We start from the raw sequence: 19,433 nt of genomic DNA on the forward strand, positions 1-19,433 counted from the left end.
ATTAAGGGATCATGAGTTGCGAGCACGTGAGACCAACTCAAAACCTTAATCTCAGCCACCCCCTAAAACAAACAACCACCACTCTCCGGCGACCAAAACCACCGTCCCAGATCTTGATTCCGGCCATGAATCTCATCTTTGTTGATTACCAAATTCCTCTATCAACAGAAGTCATACACAGCATGCTTACAACGGGAAGAGAGGCTATTGTTATGAAAATCGACTTTGCAAAGGCCTATGATTCTATTAACGCGAAGTGTCTACTTCACGTACTAAAATGCATGAATTTTGGTCCAAAATGGATGATGTGGATCTCAGCTATTTTGCACTCAACCAAAATGTCAGTTCTGGTGAATAGTTCTCCCACTACGGAATTTAATCCAGGAAAAGGCCTTAGACAAGGTGACCCCTTGGCACCATACCTGTTCATTTTGCTTGGCGAGGTCCTACACCGTTTGCTTTCTGAATCTTTTAGGCTGGAACTGGTAGATGGAATAACAATTGCCCCTGGTGTAGACCCAGTCACACATTTGCAGTACGCAGATGACACAATCCTTTTTTTCAAAAACAATACAAAATCTATCCATTGTATAAAGACAGTGTTACTCCTGTTCCAGATCATTTCAGGACTGAAAATAAATTTTGGCAAGAGCTTTATATACAATGTTCAGAACAATACTCTAGCCCTGAGGGAGTGTGCGGATTTTTTGGGTTGCAAGGTAGGAAGGTTGCCTTTCCCTTATTTAGGTTCCTGGATAGGAAAAAATCCTTCCCAGGCTGATTTTTGGACTCCTCTTGTTGACAAAATTTGTGGACAATTGGCTTCCCAGAAATGCAAGGCCCTGAATGAAGCTGGAAGGTTAGTTTTGGTAAAACCTTGTCTGGATGGTATCCCTAACTACTGGCTGAATCTGCACAAGATTCCAAAAGGTGTCTGCAAGAAAATTGACATCACTCGGAGGCGTTTTTTGTGGGGCGAATTGAGGGATTCTTCTTCCCCATGTCGTCGTCTCCACTTGATTAAGTGGAGTATGTTATCCCAGGCTAAATCCCAAGGTGGCTTAGGTCTACGTAATCTGAAAGTGAAAAATTTGGCATTCCTTGGTAAATGGTGGTGGCGCTTCATCAAAGAAAGGGACAAGAAATGGAACTGGAGACTGAGGTCTAAATACAGTCTGACTCAATATCTGGAGGAAAAACAAATTCGGAATCCGTCCCCTATTCTTAAGAGCATCCTAGATTGCAGCTTGAATTCACGTTTTTTGGCTCTCATGGGGAAATCCCAATGGCGATGGATTTTGGGGAATGGGAATCATATTTTGTTCAGGCTGGATATTTAGATTGGGGAAGCCTCTCCAGCGCAATCTTTTGGTTGTCTCTTCCTCCTTGCTTCAGATAAAGAAATAAATATTCATGATATGCTGGTCGCATGGGATGATCATTCCAACCAAGGCAGGCCCTTATGGAGAAGATCTCTGAGAGGCTGGGAGGTAGACATTGAAAAGAACCTTGGAGAAATCTTAAAAAATTGGAGCTCAGGCGATGGGAAGATAAATTAATATGGTGTCAGTCTGGAGGAAACTATGCTGTCAAGACTGGTTATGATAAAATGTCAATCAGTGGGGAAGAACAGAGGATTTGGAACAAGATTTGGAAGATCAAAGTCCCTCCAAGAATTCGTTTGTTTCTATAGAAAGTAGTGCATAAGATTCTCCCTTCAAAATCTTTTATTAGTATCAGATTCCAAGTGAATAATCTCCTCTGCCCTTGCTGTAATGTGGAGTTGGAGGACCAAGACCATATTTTGTGGTACTGTAAGGGGGCGGCTGCAGTCTGGGCTTTATTTGGTGCTTGGTGGGGGGTTAATTCTCAATTGAACTCCTCTCAAGGAAACTTGGAGGCTTTAATAGATGATGTATCCAATGCACTATGCAGTAGGGTAGAGCGGATGCAGGTTCAGTGCGGTTTTTGGATAAAACCGCAACCGGAACCGTATACCCTCCGTTTTATAAATCAAAAACCGCAACCGCAACCGCAACCTCATCGTCGGTTTCGGTTCCAAAACCTCGGATTCGGTTTCTACCGGTTCGGTTTCGGTTATAAAACCGCATGAAAAAAAACAAAAGAATTATTATACACGAGTAATAAAACTTAAGTAAAAATTCTGCATACATCCAAAGTTTAAGCAAATAGATTATGTAAAAATCCATAGGTCTACATAAATATGGCTACAAATTTAGTTGCATGTTGTTGCATAAACATTAATACAAATACCTGTTACATTGTGCAAAGCAACACAAAATCGAGCAAGTTATAGGTTAATCTTCATCAATGTTTAGGTGTTTTACAGAAGCTCCAACACCAATAAGCTCATCTGAAGAAAAAAAGAGAAACAAAACGAAATATTAAAACAGAGATACAAAAAGAATATTAAAACAGAGGAATATTGCACTGATATTCACAAAAGAGCGCCTGATATTGCACTGATAACATGGCTCAATCCTAAAGGGTTGATTATCTTTGATACACATTAGAGCAAATTTTTTCCTTAACCTCTCTTGATTAAATGTGTGAGTGTTAACCGTGTGAAATTTATCTTTACTTGATACTTTTTCAAATCGCAATGTCTTTTGCAATTTATCAAGATTAGTACGTAGCGGTGATTTAGGACATACCATTTTCAAATGATTCATCATTGCCGAAGTCCCGTTTCGTGAAAAACATCCAATCACGACACTACATAAACTGCATTTGGCTTTCTCTTTTCCCACTGGACAGCCTGGTACTTTCACAAAATAGTCCCACGCCGGTGAACCCTTTTTAGCCTTCTCATCACATATCTCCACTCCTTTATCATCACTCTTTACTTCTTGATTTTCCAAATCTACATATATCTGCAACATAAAAATACAAGCAGCAAAAAGCAGAGTATTAATAGAGCAATTCATATGAACATAAGTAATTAATTAACTACATATTGAACTGAATAAACAAACAATATGCCATACTAAATTGAAAAAACGGTATTATACTAGATTGAAAAATCGAATCAACATACCACTTCCTCCCTTGGTGGATTTTGAGGCGGTTTTTGCTGCAACATAGTTTCATTCTCATCCATGGTCGAGCTTCGCGATGTAGAACCGCAGAGGCGTATACGAGTGTTGTCGCGAGGGCTGTCCGAGACTCGGAGTCGCTAGATTCTAAAGTTAGGTATTTGTGTTACTGACTTACTGTAATGAGACTATCAGTCTATTAGCGTGCTCGTGTGTATTGGGGCTTCAGGCTTGGAGCCCAATTTATCAACTGCAGTCTGCAGTCCAAGTCCAAGTTTAATTTTATTTATTCTAGATTGTGGTAAATATATATATGTAAGTTTGTATTTTTAAAATTTAATTTTTTATATAAATTATAAATATTATAAATATATATAAAATATATTTAAAAATCGGATCGGTTCGGTTTTTTCGGATCGGTTTCTAGCTAAAATCGGAACCGCATATTCGGTTTCGGGTTCGGTTTTAAGATTTCGGTTTCGGTTTTGGTTCGGTTTTTAACGGTTTTTAGCGGTTTCGGATTTATTCGGATTTTTGCTCAGCCCTACTATGCAGCCAAACCTGGGAAATTTTTATTACCGCTATATTGTGGTCTCTGTGGTTAGTTCGACATGATAGAACTTTCAATGGTGGTGGTGCAACGTCTGCGGAGATTTTATTCCTGGCAAAAAAGCGAGCATCCGATTGGTGTAGATTGGCCAATGTGATTACACAGAACTCTGCAAATATCTGAGCAGTACACCATAAATCCAATTCTCACTTTTTCCAATCCCAAAGAAAAGAACAGTTTATGGCAAGGTTGTTCTCCAAATATGACATTATTGTATTTACGGATGGGACGCGGTCTCGAAGACAAGAGAAACGGGCCATAGGAGGAGTGGGTGGTATAGCCTATAACAAACAAAAAGAAGGGGCCTTTATTTTCTATAACCCATGTATTGGGTATGATATAACTGATATAGAGATGGAAGCTATGAGATATATTAGTTTGAAAATTTCCCTCAAATGGCCAGAGAAAAGTGCGGTAATTTGTTCAGATTCCTCTAATGTAGTTAAAAAGTTCCAGGACTCAAAGCTAAGAGGTTTAAAATTGAGAGGCCCATTTCTAGGGCTAGATTTTCCATTGCTGGGCTTGGATAATTTATAAGCCTATAAAATTAACAAAGATTGGAATGGGGAAGCGGATCTCTTAGCAAAGCAAGGCCTCATAAAAGACCGCATTGTAGAAAATCGTTTCAGTTACAGATTCGCACAATTATTACTTTGTTGGCCTATGTCAGCTACTTTCTGCATGGGTGGGTGCTCCCAGAATTATTTTTTTTGGAGAATGAGATTTTTGACATACATCCGTTGTTGGGTGACGTGCTAATATTGGGGCTCTACAGTTCCGTTATCATTCCCCGTCTTGGAAATCGAAACCCTAGCACGTGCGATGTAGTCCTGGGAGTATAAATAGCGAAGGATAGTAGCAAAGTCGTGGTATCTTCCCACTTCTTCTCCCCTCTTACGCTCTCTCCTTGCTTCCAAGATATGGACCTCCACTGGTTTCCCCCCTCCCCAGCATCTGTGAAAGTGAATGTCCATGGAGCTACCCTTCCAGTGCGGCTGCTAACAACGATGGAGCCGGAACAGTCGTCGAGTTGTCCCAAATCAGAACAAAAGACATTGTCCTCGTCCAGTTGTGGTGCTAGGGGTGATGGTAGTTGTAACTAGTTGTAATGAGATTTTTGGCCGCTTGTTTTTGTCTTTCGAGCCACTAGGCAGCGCAGCGGAACTAATGGACCAGGACATTGGGTTGGGGTTCCATGACCGTAGTTACAAGGAAATTCAGATGAATGAGATTGAGATGGAGTTGTTTGATCAAGCCCTTGATGAAGGGTGAGGAGCTCCAAATGGCTCTGGTCATGCAGCTCAATTCATGAACGTAGCAGGGATCAATGGTGTGCAGCACAGTGAAATTCCAAGTGAAATGGAGATCCATGATCTCATCTATGAGGATGAATTGGCTGAAGAAGAAGGAGATGATCTAGTGGTGATGGTAGCTTAATGGGAAGCTTGGGGGCTTGCTTAAGGTGCTGGAATCTTTAGTAGTCGATGTCTTTTGTCGAGAAGTTGTAGTGTTATTAGGTTATGCATGGTTTCGCTGTTTTTTCTAGAGTGCTTTATGTTGTAGTAGATTTCTGCTGTTTCAGGTTCTTCCTAATTGATTGTAGCGTCGGTTTGTATCCCCACCTACTATAAGTGGAGGTCTTTGGTTTAATGTAATCCTCTTGCTTGCTGTTCAAAAAAATATATATTTTAAAAAAATATGATCGAAATTGTAACCATAATAGCAATACCATTGATTTTCGGGTTACTAGGGTTGCAAACGAGGTTGGAAACGAGGTTACACATTATTTTTAAAAATAATTTTTGTAATTTAAATATTTTTGGAAAATCCATCTTATTATTTATGTAATTATTTGAATAATTAAAATTTGTGTAATTGAGGTGAAAATTGAATATAGTTATTATTAATTAATTGTCAAAGATATTATTTGTGCAAATGCATTGTGTTGTTTCTACTGTTCTGAATAATTATTAGTGATTTTTAGAAAAAAAAATCTACTTCTACTTATATATATAATAGCTCAACACGTTCGTGTCAAGCCTCCCTCCTGAGCAAATAAATTACCTAGCACCGAACCCGATCCTAACTCCGAATCTAACTCCTCATACATATAAAAAAAATGTTATTCATGAGACTCGAACCCAAACCCTCTACATCACAATTACACCACTGAAACCACTTGAGCTACACATGCAATTAATTTTTTTATTCAAAAGCATTAAACTCATACATTAAAATTGTTGTATTTATATTTTTTCAATATCTTATTTATTTGAGATAAGTTATTATTTCAGGTAAGTCTCATATGTTTTTTACATGATAGATTAATATCCATAAATTAATTACTTACGTAATAAATTTAAATTTGAAATAGAATTTGAACAATTGGGCTCGAGCCATATTTCAGATTTCAAAAAATGGATATAATTCATATTTGAATAAAATTGGACGAATTCAAATCTAACTTAATACTTTAAACGAGTACCGATACAATATTAGAGAAATTTAAGTCATGAATGTGAGAAATAAGTACAAAAACTAAGATTTCAGTGAGCATCTTTGAAAGGAAAAATTGATGGAATTTCAACATGGACTATGTCATATCTTTTTTTAATTATAAAAGGTGACTTATAAAGAGATTACAATATTTTGAAAAACATGAAATAAGATAACTGAAATAATATTTTTATTTAGATTACTTTTTATTTTAAACTTATGAATTCAGAATTCGACGTGTAACCAAATCTTTTCAAAAAAAAATTATAGATATAAGAATAATGACAAAGACATCAAATTTGGTGTTAGAAAATATGTCTAAATGATGTGATTTTGGTGATATATGAATTTGAAATATGATAACTTGTGATACAAAGGTGAATTTAGAGAAATTCTATGTTGTTAATCAAAATTCAACCAAATAATAATAAAACGTGTTTATGAAACCTACTAAAAAAATTGAGTTATAAATTTTACTTGCTTAAAATAAAATAACACAGAAAAATAAGTTATATATATATATATATATATATATATAAAGTATTAAAACTATAATTTTAATATGTCATCCATCAATGTATAACATACGAGTTAAATAAAATGATTCAAACTATAATTAAATTAATTATTCATTTACAAATTAAACTAATAAAATATAATTAATTCCGAAATGGATAATCCGACGCGATAAGGTGAAAAATAAATCTGATTAAACGGGAATAGAACAAGAATAGTTTTCCATAATCTAGAATATCGAACACCTGATTTGATCTTTAACAATTGACCATGATATGCTACATTGTTCACCCCTAAGAAATAAGAGTATCAAAATATTAAAAAATGTGAGTTTGCACAAAGCTTAAAAAGTAACTATGTGACTAATTGAACTAAATATTTCTTATTTTTATGAACTCCATGGTGCCTAACTGACATCTACTCTATTTTTGCTATTTGAGATCTGGTTTATAACAATTACATGAAAAATCATTAAAAGTCTTAATCAACAAGCTCAGAAAACTAATGATAAAAAATTAATATTTTATAACAAGACAATATTATAACACGCGGTATCAAAGTAATAATCATCTAATATTTTAAATTAACAAAAAAAATTAAAGGCATTGAAGTACTATATAATTGGAAAATTAAAAGGGTAAGCCACATCAAACGTGTCGGAATTTTTCGGGTACAATTATAAGGTTAGTTGTTCAATTGATGCTTTTATAATAAAGTAAGGTAGGTCTTTTACATACAATATATGTTTTAATTATTATTTATACAAGGTGTGTGCAACATATGATAAAAAAGAATGTGTTGATGGTCTGTCCATCATATATCACTTAATTATTACACAAACGTATGCTCAAAAAAAGAGAAATAAATATAAAACAACGCGGACCACACATCTTCATCTAATCATGATTGAGGATATCGTAATTCACATATCAAGAAAAAGTTTTCATATTGGATGAAATAATTTAATAATTTTCAACAATAAATTACAAATCTTTTTAATGAGGTATAATATATTTAAATTCTAAAAGTTTCAGTATTAATTTTGAATATAATTTTGAACATTTAGACAATATGGTAGTGGCCTCTATATCCTAATGAATTTGAATATAGAAAAATCAGTTCAAATGTTGTTTTTGATCCATAATTTTTTTTATGTATAGTACATATTATTACTATCAATGCTATTAGATTGCAAATGCTACATTTTATATTTAAATATTCTGTTAAAAAATAAGACGTAATAGTTATGCTCGAAATAATATGATGACACACGAATATTATTTGAAACACAACAAAAACTAGAGTCCCGTGCCTCGCACGGGCTTTTATGCTAGTATATATATTATAGCAGAACAGGTACTTGTCAATGCTCCCTCCTGAGCAAATAAATTACCTACTTCCGAACCTGAGCGTAACTCCGAACCTAACTTTCACTCATATATAAAAAATTGTATTTCACAAGATTTGAACCCTTGACCTCACTAATGCATGTAAACTATCCAAACCATTTAAGCTAGACAAACATTAAGGTTTTTTGTGAAATGCATTAACCACATACATTAAAGCTATTGTGTTTATTTTCTCTTAAATATCTTATTTATTTGAGATCCAATTATTGTTCAATCAAGACTCATATATTATTTGCATGATAAATTAATATCTATTAATTAATTATTTGTATTAATGAATTTAATCATGAAAATGAATTTGAGTAATCGAGCTCGAACCTTGATTTAGATTTTAAAAAATAAACATGATTCATATTCGAATAAATTGAATGATTTTAAATATCACTGAAGAGTTTAAACGAGTATCAAGATTGATCTCACAATACTAATATTTGACCAAACGTATTTGGAGTAGTTCTAATATTTAAGTATATCCCAAAATAAAATGAAATAAAAATAATTTTAAAGGTATATCCCAAAATAAAATAAAATAAAAATAATTTTAAAGGTGTGCTCACATTCACTCAAAAGAGGTCTAAGGCAGGATCCAATGTCAACTACTGTAAAAGACAACTCTAAATTTACATATTGATTAATTTAAAGGTTTAGAAAAAAATACACATCGCGATTTTGTGTCAATTTTTTAGAAAAAAATTCTATATTATGAGCACACAATATTTTAACAATTTTTTTCTTTCGTCATACTATCATATCACATACTTGCTTATACAATATATTGTTTATCATATGCAATTTCTAACAAATAGACTACTGATTTGGGAAAATATTATTAATAACAGTTTTCTATGGTGTGCCCATGGGCACATGCTAAGCGCGGAAAATTTTGTGCTTGGATCATTTTGGTGGACTCTCTGCAAATACACCAACCACACCAATCAAAATCTCCCAAATACAAAAATTTTCGCGTTTAGCATGTGCCCATGGGCACACAATAGCCAAACTGTATTAATAATATTACCACAATCTAGATAAAGGTCACTCAAAAAAAAAACTTTATATCATGAATGTGAAGAATATGCACAAAAACTAAGGGTTTACACAAAAATTGTCAAACTTGAAATTACATTCATATGCACAAAAACTAAGGGTTTACACAAAAATTGTCAAACTTGAAATTCAATCGGGTTTTTATTAATAAATCCAAATCTGATCATCATCACAACTTTTTATGCACCCGTTTATCCGAATTCGATCCATTATTTATATTAAAATCCTAATACTATAATTTTTAATACGTCATCAATCAATATATAACATACCAATTAAGTAAAATGAGTCAAACTACAATTAAATTGATTAATCATTTAACAATTAAACCAAAAAAATATAATTGATTATGAACCGGATAATTCAACACGATATGGTTAAAACTAATATCTGATTAAACAGAATTAGAACAAGAATAGTTTTTTCATTATCTAGAATATCGAATATCTGATTTGATATTTAAGAATTGAACATGACATGCCAGTGGCGGAGCTACACTGGGCCGAGCACATGCCTCGGCCCACCCTGGAATTTTAGGATAATTAGGTATTTTACTGTTATTTTGCTTAGTTTGATGTGTGGTCCAACAGTTTAGTGGTGCAATACTGACAGGAGATACCTTGGTTCGAACCTGGTCAATAACATTTTATCTTCTTTTTACTTCATCTTTGGCCATTTTGCCACAAAATTTTATTTTGTCTACATTATTTTTATTTTTTCTAATACATTTATGTATCTTGTAGTTAAGTTGGCCCACCTTATTTTTTATGCTAGCTCCGCCACTGTGACATGCTACATTGCTCATCCGTAGGAAATACAAGTATCAAAATATTTAAAAATGTGAGTTTGCACAAAGCTAAAAAAATAGCAGTACAACTTACTGAGCCTAAATATTTCAAGTCTTTATGAACTTTATGGGACCTAACTCACATCTACTCTCTTTTTGCTATTTCAAATTCCAAAAAAAATCATTTTTTTTGAGATATGGTCCATAACAATTACATGAAAAATCGTTTAAAGCCTTAATCATTAAATGACTCGATATCAGCAAACTAATGGTTAAAAATTAGAATTTTGTAACAGGTCGATATTGATATTATAACATACTGTATCAAAGTAATAATCTTTTAATATTTTAAATTAACAATAAAAATTTAAGGCACTGAAATACTATATAGCTCATATGAAAATTAAAAGAGTAAACCACATCAAAGCTGTCGGAATTTTTTAGGTACAATTATAAGTTTAGTAGTTCAATTGATACTTTTATAACAAAATAAGATATGAGTCTTTTTACATACAACATTAGTTCGATTTGTTATTTATACAAAGTGTGTGCAACATATGCTAAAAAAGAAAGTGTTGATGATTTGTACCCCCAATGTATATCGCTTAACAAAGACGCCAAATATATGCTAAAAAAAGAAAAAAAATATATAAAAACCACAGGCCCCACATCTTCATTTAATCATGCTTTAGGATATCATAATTCACATATTAAGAACATATCAAGAACATGTTGTCATCAAAATCATGTTATATTATTATATGACATAATTTGATAATTTAAAAAAAATTACAAATACTTTTAACGAGGTATAATATATTTAAAATCTAAAAGTTTCAATATTCATTTCGAATGTAGTTTTGAACATGTAGACAATATAATAATGAACTCTATATCTTAAAGAATTTGAATATGGAAAAATCAGCTCAAATGTAATTTCTTGTCCATATTTTTGTAAGAACATAGTACCTTTTTTTATTATTATTAATGCTATTAGGTTGCAATATTATATTTTCATATTTATATATTTTGTCAAAGGATAAAAAATAATATTTACGCTTGAAACAATATGATGACATGTGAATATATTTAAAACACAGAATAAACTAGAGGCCCGTGCCTCGCACGGTCTTTTATGCTGGTTATCTCTTAAATTCAGAAAATAGCTTCTTCTTTTTTTTCTTCCTATTTTTAACCCCTGAATTCATTCTACTCTAAAAATAGCATTTTGTGTTTAAAAATTGGGGGAAAATCTTATTTTTACAAGACAATCAGTAAATATCAGTGTTATACAGTCGGTTTGCAACATCGAGCAGTTTGGCCGAAAGCGGAGAAATTAGGGTTTTATAGTTTGGGTTAGAAGAATCCATCGAGGTAATCATCCGTGTGTATGTTTATATGCTTGTGTTATATGCATCCGTGTGTGTGTATATGGTCTTGTGGTGGTTGTTTTGCTCGCTGACGGCGTTGTATTGAGTGGGTGGAGGCGGCGGCGGCGGCTTTGCCGCTGGTGGGAGGTGTAGCGGCGGCACCTCTCCTCTGAACCTCCTTTAGTTATAGCTTATTTATCCTTTAATTTTTTTCTTCGAAGTGCTGCCTCTATGAAACTAATTAGTGCAATAACAGGTAAAGGAAGAACAGAACCAGTGTAATGAAGCTAGACGTGAATGTGTTGCGATATCTATCGAAAGATGATTTCAGGGTTCTCACTGCTGTTGAAATGGGAATGCGAAATGTATATATTTCTCAAATTAAAACAAATGAACTAGATATGCATTTTACTTGTTGAGAGATTAGAGGGTCTAACTTAAAATTCACTGTTTTTGCAGCACGAAATTGTACCCGCTGAACTTATCACACGTATAGCTTCTCTCAAGTAAGCAAACATATATATTTATTCCCCCAATTCTTTTTAGGTTATGGATATCCCTTCATATATAATATATGTTACAGGCATGGAGGCACTTACAAGGTGATGAAGAACTTGCTCAAGCACAAGCTGCTACACCATGACTCTTCCAAATGTAAGTTGATTAAGTTTGCGTGTTTATTGCATTTTTCAGTAGCAAGTATGTAGTTCATATATTGGATAGGGCAAGACTCGCACAGCTAACTTTTTTGTTTCTTTGTTTTGTAGACGATGGTTTCCGGCTAACCTACCTTGGTTATGATTTTCTTGCTATTAAAACGTTGGTTAACCGTGGAATTTTTACATCTGTGGGTCGTCAAATTGGTGTAGGGAAAGAATCTGGTAATTACACTTATGTTCCACCTTATATAATGGGGCAGTTCTATAACAATATATAGAAGTTGTGTGAGAGGCTTCTCTCAATTGGCCTTCTTTTTGTGTGTACTTTGGAGCTTTGGAATCAAGACTTTATGTAAAGCTGCTAATAAATACTGAACATTTGTTTAATTGAAGATATCTTTGAGGTTGCGAATGAAGATGGTACAATATTTGCAATGAAGCTTCATAGGCTGGGTAGAACTTCATTTAGGGCAGTTAAATCAAAGCGTGATTACTTGAAGCACCGCAGTAGCTTCAACTGGCTCTACTTGTCCAGGCTTGCAGCTCTTAAAGAGTATGCCTTTATGAAGGTCACTTGCTGCCAAAATTTTCATCAGTGGTTGTTTTGTTCTATATGTTTTTTTGTTTGTGAGTGTTAAGTTGATACTTCTTCCCGAGCAGGCTTTGCAAGAACACGGTTTCCCTGTTCCAAATGCTGTGGAATGCAATCGGCATTGTGTAATTATGTCACTTGTGCAGGGTTATCCGCTGTAAGATATTAACATGAATTTGTATTTTTGCACTGCCCATTTAGATTTGTGCTTTTAATATTATCTATGTGACTGACTGATCATAAATTTTGTATTTTATTTTTATTTTTCTTTTTGATTTTCCTGTGACTAGTGCTTTATGGTTATACAGAAATCAGAAGCTATTTTTATCGCAAGTGTGTCTGTCTGCTAGAAACAACATTTTGCATACTCAACATTACTATCTAGTGTGCAGGTAAAGCAACTGCAAAACCCAGACACTGTGTTCGAGAAAATCATCGGGGTTATCGTTCGATTAGCTGAACATGGCCTTATCCATTGTGATTTCAATGAATTCAATATTATGGTATGATTGATATATAGCACTTGTGGTAATCTCATTTCTTATACAGTTTTACTGAGTTCTTGTTTAAAATTTACTTCTGGGATTCTTGTTCATTGTAGATTGACGATGATGAAAAGATTACTGTAATAGATTTTCCACAAATGGTCTCTGTGTCTCACACGAATGCTCAGATGTACGTTTAAGTTATTTTGTCTTTACTGTTGCTCCTGATGCATATAGAGTTCTCTTTTTCTCATACCGGCTGCTTTAATTATGAAAATCCGTTTCTAAGCAATCTTCTATTTTTCAGGTACTTTGACCGTGATGTTGAATGCATCTTTAAATTTTTCAGGAAAAGGTTGGATTTAATTTCTGGGATCTATAATTTGCAGTATCTAGGAAATGATTAGCAAACTATGAAACTGACAAGCTAAATTTTAATCTCTGTTTTCTGATGAGAATTTCTGTTTGTGTGCAACCTACAATTCTATTTTTAATTTACCTTTTCCTTGATATTGTAGATTACGTCAATTCACCATCGGTCTCCATTGTCAATTTACAACCTAAAATGCAAAGATTACAGATATCTGTTAAGAAATGATGAGAAAAACTGTTTAATAAAGCAATCTATTTTTGAAGATGGAGATTTAAGTCTTCTACTAAGACATTTTCATTAATATATTGCGTTCTGGTAACTATTCGGTGTTGATAGTAATTTTTTCTGGTTACAGAATGTTCTTTATAGTATTATGGTCTTCATGCCTCGAATACTATTTCAGGTTTAACATCTCTTATCAAGAGAACTTGGAGGATTCCAATGGCTCGGATCTAGTCTCAGATGTATCTGACAGGCTAAACTTTTCTTCAATAACAAAAGTTTCTGATGCCCTCGACAAAGAACTAGCTGCAAGTGGTTTTACTAAAAAAGTTCAAGCTGATATTGAAAAGGTGGGTTGATTATATGTTTTCATAGGTACTAACTATTTTCTGTGAAACGACTGTCTACATTTACAATGCTCTGTTATATTTGTAGTGTAACATATTAACTACCATTCATTGTAAGTACAAATAGATCGGATTTATGATCCTAGAGTCTATTAATTTTGTTGTTACATCGATTATGATTACTACTGAAAGTACCCTTAGACAAAGCTACAACTTCTCTTAAATTGTGTAATGCAGTCCAGTGATACACGCTTAGTGAGGCTTACATTTGTTTCATCCGTCTGTACCGAATGCAGCGAATTATAAATTATAATGTTTTGAGTGGTTATTGATGTCTCTTGTCCACAAATCTAACGTTGACCCAATTATAGGTGCTGAGCCTCAAACTTATTCCAATATTGTACATTGTAAACCAACTTGTGATGATAAGAGATAACATGCTTCATCAGCTCTACTGAAGACAGTTAGATCCCTTTTCTTTTTTAGAAATCTGGTTGTCGGTTATATGTTTACTAAAGGAGATAATCTGTTTTGTGATATAATACAGTTTCAAAAGACTTGGCTGGATTAATATTACAGATTATAAACACAAACCCAATAAAAGAAGATTCTAAACAGAGTCGGTTGTATTTATTTGCAATATTTCTATTAGGAATAATTATGCTTTCAGGGATGACTTGGAGGAGACAGAAGGAATAAAGCTAGGCTTGGTCAGGCTCGCTTTAAATAGTTGTTGATTCTTGTTGAGTCATTCAGTCAAATGTATATTAATTTTGGTAATTGTTGATTTTGTTTTCTCTTCCTCTAGATTTATTCTTCCTCTCATTACTCATTAGTCATCCCATTGTCACTTTTTATTTAATTGTCCTTCTTGATGGAAAGATTCAAAGCTTTTAATTAGGTAGATTTCTGCACCTCTTTTCTGGATTAAAAGAAGTTCATACTTCCCTTAGTTTGCTCATCAGTTTGGTTTATAGATTTTATGCAGTGAATTTAGTACTATCTAAGGATGATATCAGTTGAATGAAGTACCGTGTCTATCTGGTGGTGCTGTAATATATTTTGGGAATGCTTCTGTGTTTAGATTTCTTTTATTAGTATTGGCACTTGATCTTTTCGATTATTACTTTGGATCTGCAGTTTAATGGAGGAGATATTGATGATGAGTCAAGTTCTGGAGATGATGACACTGAAGATGATGAAACTGGACATAAACAACATCGCTTGAACACAATAAGTGAACCAGCTGTGGATTTGAGTTCATTGACCTTGAAGGATAAGGTATTACCCCTGTTACTTTCTCCCAGGTCTGAATATTGTCACAATTATCTATACCAATGCGATCGTTTGCACACATGTTGAGCAACTAATAGTTTTCTGTACTAATATATCATAGATAGTGTAAAACAGAGGCGGTACCTAGCGCACAATGCTCTCACTTCAGCAGCATCTGAGGAAGTTTGTGATGTGCGTAGCTAGCCTTGCGCTTATTCTTCATATAAGAATTTTTTTTCACTTTACTAAGTGTTCGGATACCTGACCTAATGGTTATTTTAGTACATACTCAAAAAGGACATCACTGAACTTGATATACTCTTTACTAACGTTTTATTGATAAGCACATGATTTTTACTGCTTTACATACTATGGACAAGAATTAAGGAAAGAGCCAAAATATGTGTGAAATAAACTTACTACGGAGAGAAACATTTTACCAAAGACACAGTGGCCGGTGCTGCCCAGCTTGATTTATTATTGGTAGTCCTTGTGTCTGTTGGGACATACTAGGTAATCAGTATCTTACAAGGAGCCTTCAGCATTGCAAATGGTTTGACGTGCTATATCTGTAGGTTATGCAGTTGATCAGCAACCGACCTACGAGTACTAAAATTTTAACTTCATGTCCAGGTGCTATTGTAAGCCTCATATATCATAATCATAGGTTGTCAAAGGTGGAAGTCTGGTTACCATTTTAGATTATAAATATGTGCTGAATTGGATCCCAAAAGTAACTTTAGGGAATTGACTAAATTTGTTAAATGTGTTGCCAAGAATAAAGAAATTTCATCGACATTACAAGTTCTACATAGGATAGTGTTTCAGTATCTTTTAATTGTTTCTTTCTTGATGCCATACCAGGGTAATAACATGGTGGCGCATAAAAATCAAAGTAAACATACCCAGTATATTTTGCTTCTAGGGTGCGGTTTTGGGTGGGTAGGATGTCCGCAGACTTCACCTCCATCTTAGGATTGGTGAGTCTGTTTCCTAAAAGACTCCTGGCTCTGTCAATGCCAAATGGGGGTGCCTATTTAACATTCTGATGCTCAGTACTTCTGTACTTGCCTACTTGGTTAATGATTAGATACTGATTAAGTTGACTGCATTTGGCATCATATGATTTGCTTGGAACAGCATTATCAGCATAACAAATATACCATTTTAAACTTGTTTAAAAGTGTTAATTATGTTTTCTTAATTAATGACTAAACACATTCATTACAAGTGATAGGGTGGAGGCGCCCCAAGTACACACTTTCTGTAGGTTTGCCTGTCCATACAATAATGCGTGGAAATTTTGTGATAATATAATTCTGGTAGAATGCATGGGTGATTGTAACATTAGCTATTTTACTGTTGGATAAATCCCTTTTTGCTGTAAATATAGTTAGTAAGATCATGAGTTTTTCATTGATCTGCAGGTATCTGGTGAGCAACACGAAGTTAAGGTTACACAGCAATCCACTGAAGCAAGCCAAGGAAATGGAGATGAGACTGAAGATCTAAGTGACCAGGTATCTTGTCCTGGAAATGATATTTGGTCGCTTGTGTTCAACTGTTTACGCCTTGTTAGTTGTTACTGAGCTACTTATTCATCATATGACTGGCCAAAATATTATTATGTCAAGTTCTAAGATTTGTTTCACTAAACCAGGATGATGAAGAAGGAAGTGAGCTTCAAGATAATCTTGAACTCAAGGAGAGTCTAACAAAGCAAAGACGGAGGGCTATTCGAGCAGCTCAAGGGGGACATAAAACCTTTGCAAAAAGAAATACATGCAAAGACAAAGGTGGCAAGTGTCCTCAAAATTCAAGGATCCAAAATAAACAAATGTGTAATAGTTGGTGATGTGCGTGAACTGTTGAACAAGAGGAATGGGCTGATGAATTGTCCACTGATATTTCTAGATACAAAATCTGATTTGTGTTTCAAACTCGGCCCTTCTGAGGAAAGGGTGGTGGAATTCCTCCCATCTTGTAGCAGACTCTGCAGTCTGGAGAGTATTATATTTTTTGCGGAGATAGATTGTATCAAAACTTAAAGATCATATCTACATATATTGTCAGTTTCATGATTTATATCAGTAATAAGTGAGTTGATTGGATAGCTTAGGAGGGATGGACTGATGGTTTTCCAGATTTTGGATTTGATTATGGCTTACCCCCAATCCAAGATTTGTTACAACATATTCTAAATTGTAAGACATTTAACCCTTCACTCGGGAAAAATTTCTCAAATCTAGAAACTCTGAAAAATAGTTTTCATCTTAAACTACAAGAGTCAAGTAATAAACAGTTAATATGTGAAGAAAAAGTCTTTGAATATCGGAATTTGTTCTCCAGCTTATCTATCCTAATCGTTTGTCAGAATTTGATAGATGATAAAAATTGTCCACGTTTTTGAATATTCTGTTGGAATTGTTACAAAAATGGTTAGTTAATACTCCCTCTGTTTTTTAATATATGACGTTTGACTTTTTGGCACACATTTTTAAGTGCTTTGACCGGGTAGTTAAAAACATTTTTTTCGAAATTTTCTTTTCCTGAATAAAAATATGAAATCAAAATTTTAATTCACAAAAAAAATCAATTAAAAATAATGATTTTTACTACCCGGTCAACCCACCTAAAGTTACGTGCCCAAGTCAAAAGTGTCATATAAAAAAAAACAGAGTGAGTAATATTTTTAAGAGGCGGATACTATATGTAAATGGAAGGTGATAAACTCACAAGTCTTGTGAAAAATAAAATAATTTGATCATAAAACAATGAAATCACCATTGAGCATCTCAAACCACGAAAACCCAAACTAAAAACTGAGTTGGCATCAAAAATAAAAAAAATATAGCATATCTCTTCGAAAATCACACTCCAACCAATACGCATCCATTGTCTTTAATTTTAGTCAACTTTTTATAGATAGACTATATTTGTCGAATCTCTACATATCTTTAAAAGAAGTAAGATTGCACATCATTTATTATGATATTAAACTGATATAATTTATTTATAACAATTTACATATTAATAACATACTATTTTTAATTATAACCAACCAACATGGTCAATATCATCGAAGCATGATATCTTACAAGTTCAGCAAATTTTACATAATGTCTTATAGATTCAATTTAACCAATAATTATAATCAATTTAATTTAAGATGCTACTCTATTTTTTATGATGACAAAGTAGACGATTTTTTCATAGCAACGCAGAGCCTATTTTTATAAATTTTTTATAAAAATTACTAATAAATCATAAGTTAGTCACAAATCATTTTTATATTATTGTTATTGTTATATCTTTAATAATTATAAGTCATTAATAAATCACAATCTCAAACATATATTTTGCACCATTTATCACATTAAGTCACATTAAATCATGAATCATAATTTAAAATTGAGCCGAATGACGTTGTAGTTTAGACTACTACTTAACTTTTAACAAAAAAGGAAGTTTGAGAATTCAATTTCACAGTGTTTTATAAATTTTACTGTCATCCGAGTCACGAATAGTATGGATTCATTTCGATTCACAGTGTCTTTACCTTTTTTTTTAACATCCCATTCATTTTTTTACATTACAAAAATTTTCTGTAAAAAAATTGGGTGGGACAAGAAGTATAAATTTTACCGTTCTCGGAGTCAGCGAATGATTTGGCGAGTCAAAGGAACCGTGGTGAGCACAACAGTTTATAATTCTCAGTTAGAAAATAGTAGAACGTAATGTATCCTAAATTTTGTTTTATTTATTTATTTAAAACGATGTGATAATTAAATAAATGATTTTAGTTAAATGATTTATGTACAAATGTGAGATCACATTATTATTAATGTGAGCGAAATCAATTAAAAATCAATAATTAAGATTGGATACCTAAATTTTTCTAAAAATATAAAAAAGTATGATATTGAATATCCAAAAATAACATAAAAACGTAAAAGTAGGAGGGGCAGTGATGATGAAAACACAATTTATACTTCGTCTGTTTTGTTTTATAGGTATTTTAGAAAATGTTGTTTATTATTTTTTTTTTTTGTCAGGATCTACATACTCGTAGATGAGTTGTATCATAGATACAATAGCCGCATCAGGGATTACTTTCATCCAATAAAGTTTATCATCTAACCGAAAGATACGCAAAGATATCTCCGGACGTTTAGATAATAAGACTTTA

General features: G+C 33.4%; 1 protein-coding gene across 1 annotated transcript; it reads left to right on the forward strand.

Moving 5' to 3' along the window:
• Positions 1–11,158: 11,158 nt before the first annotated feature.
• LOC108215203 (serine/threonine-protein kinase rio2) lies at positions 11,159–17,362 on the forward strand. The gene is made up of 14 exons (XM_064089424.1): positions 11,159–11,295; positions 11,548–11,656; positions 11,751–11,797; positions 11,875–11,945; positions 12,059–12,172; positions 12,344–12,519; positions 12,611–12,699; positions 12,928–13,045; positions 13,144–13,217; positions 13,335–13,382; positions 13,804–13,972; positions 15,110–15,250; positions 16,672–16,764; positions 16,905–17,362. The coding sequence occupies exons 2-14, from the start codon at positions 11,573–11,575 to the stop codon at positions 17,097–17,099; spliced, it is 1,419 nt and encodes a 472-aa protein (XP_063945494.1). The 5' UTR covers positions 11,159–11,295; positions 11,548–11,572; the 3' UTR covers positions 17,100–17,362.
• Positions 17,363–19,433: the final 2,071 nt, after the last annotated feature.

Source organism: Daucus carota, chromosome 3, assembly GCF_001625215.2.
Source record: "Daucus carota subsp. sativus chromosome 3, DH1 v3.0, whole genome shotgun sequence".
In the NCBI taxonomy this organism is placed as follows: Eukaryota; Viridiplantae; Streptophyta; class Magnoliopsida; order Apiales; family Apiaceae; genus Daucus; species Daucus carota.

Bases quoted from the DNA above. Each gene is read 5' to 3' on its own strand.
- LOC108215203 (XM_064089424.1), top strand. From the start codon at position 11,573: ATGAAGCTAGACGTGAATGTGTTGCGATATCTATCGAAAGATGATTTC. The intron at 11,946-12,058 runs GTAAGTTGATTA...TTTGTTTTGTAG, and splicing joins ACACCATGACTCTTCCAAAT to ACGATGGTTTCCGGCTAACC. The intron at 13,046-13,143 runs GTATGATTGATA...TGTTCATTGTAG, and splicing joins TCAATGAATTCAATATTATG to ATTGACGATGATGAAAAGAT.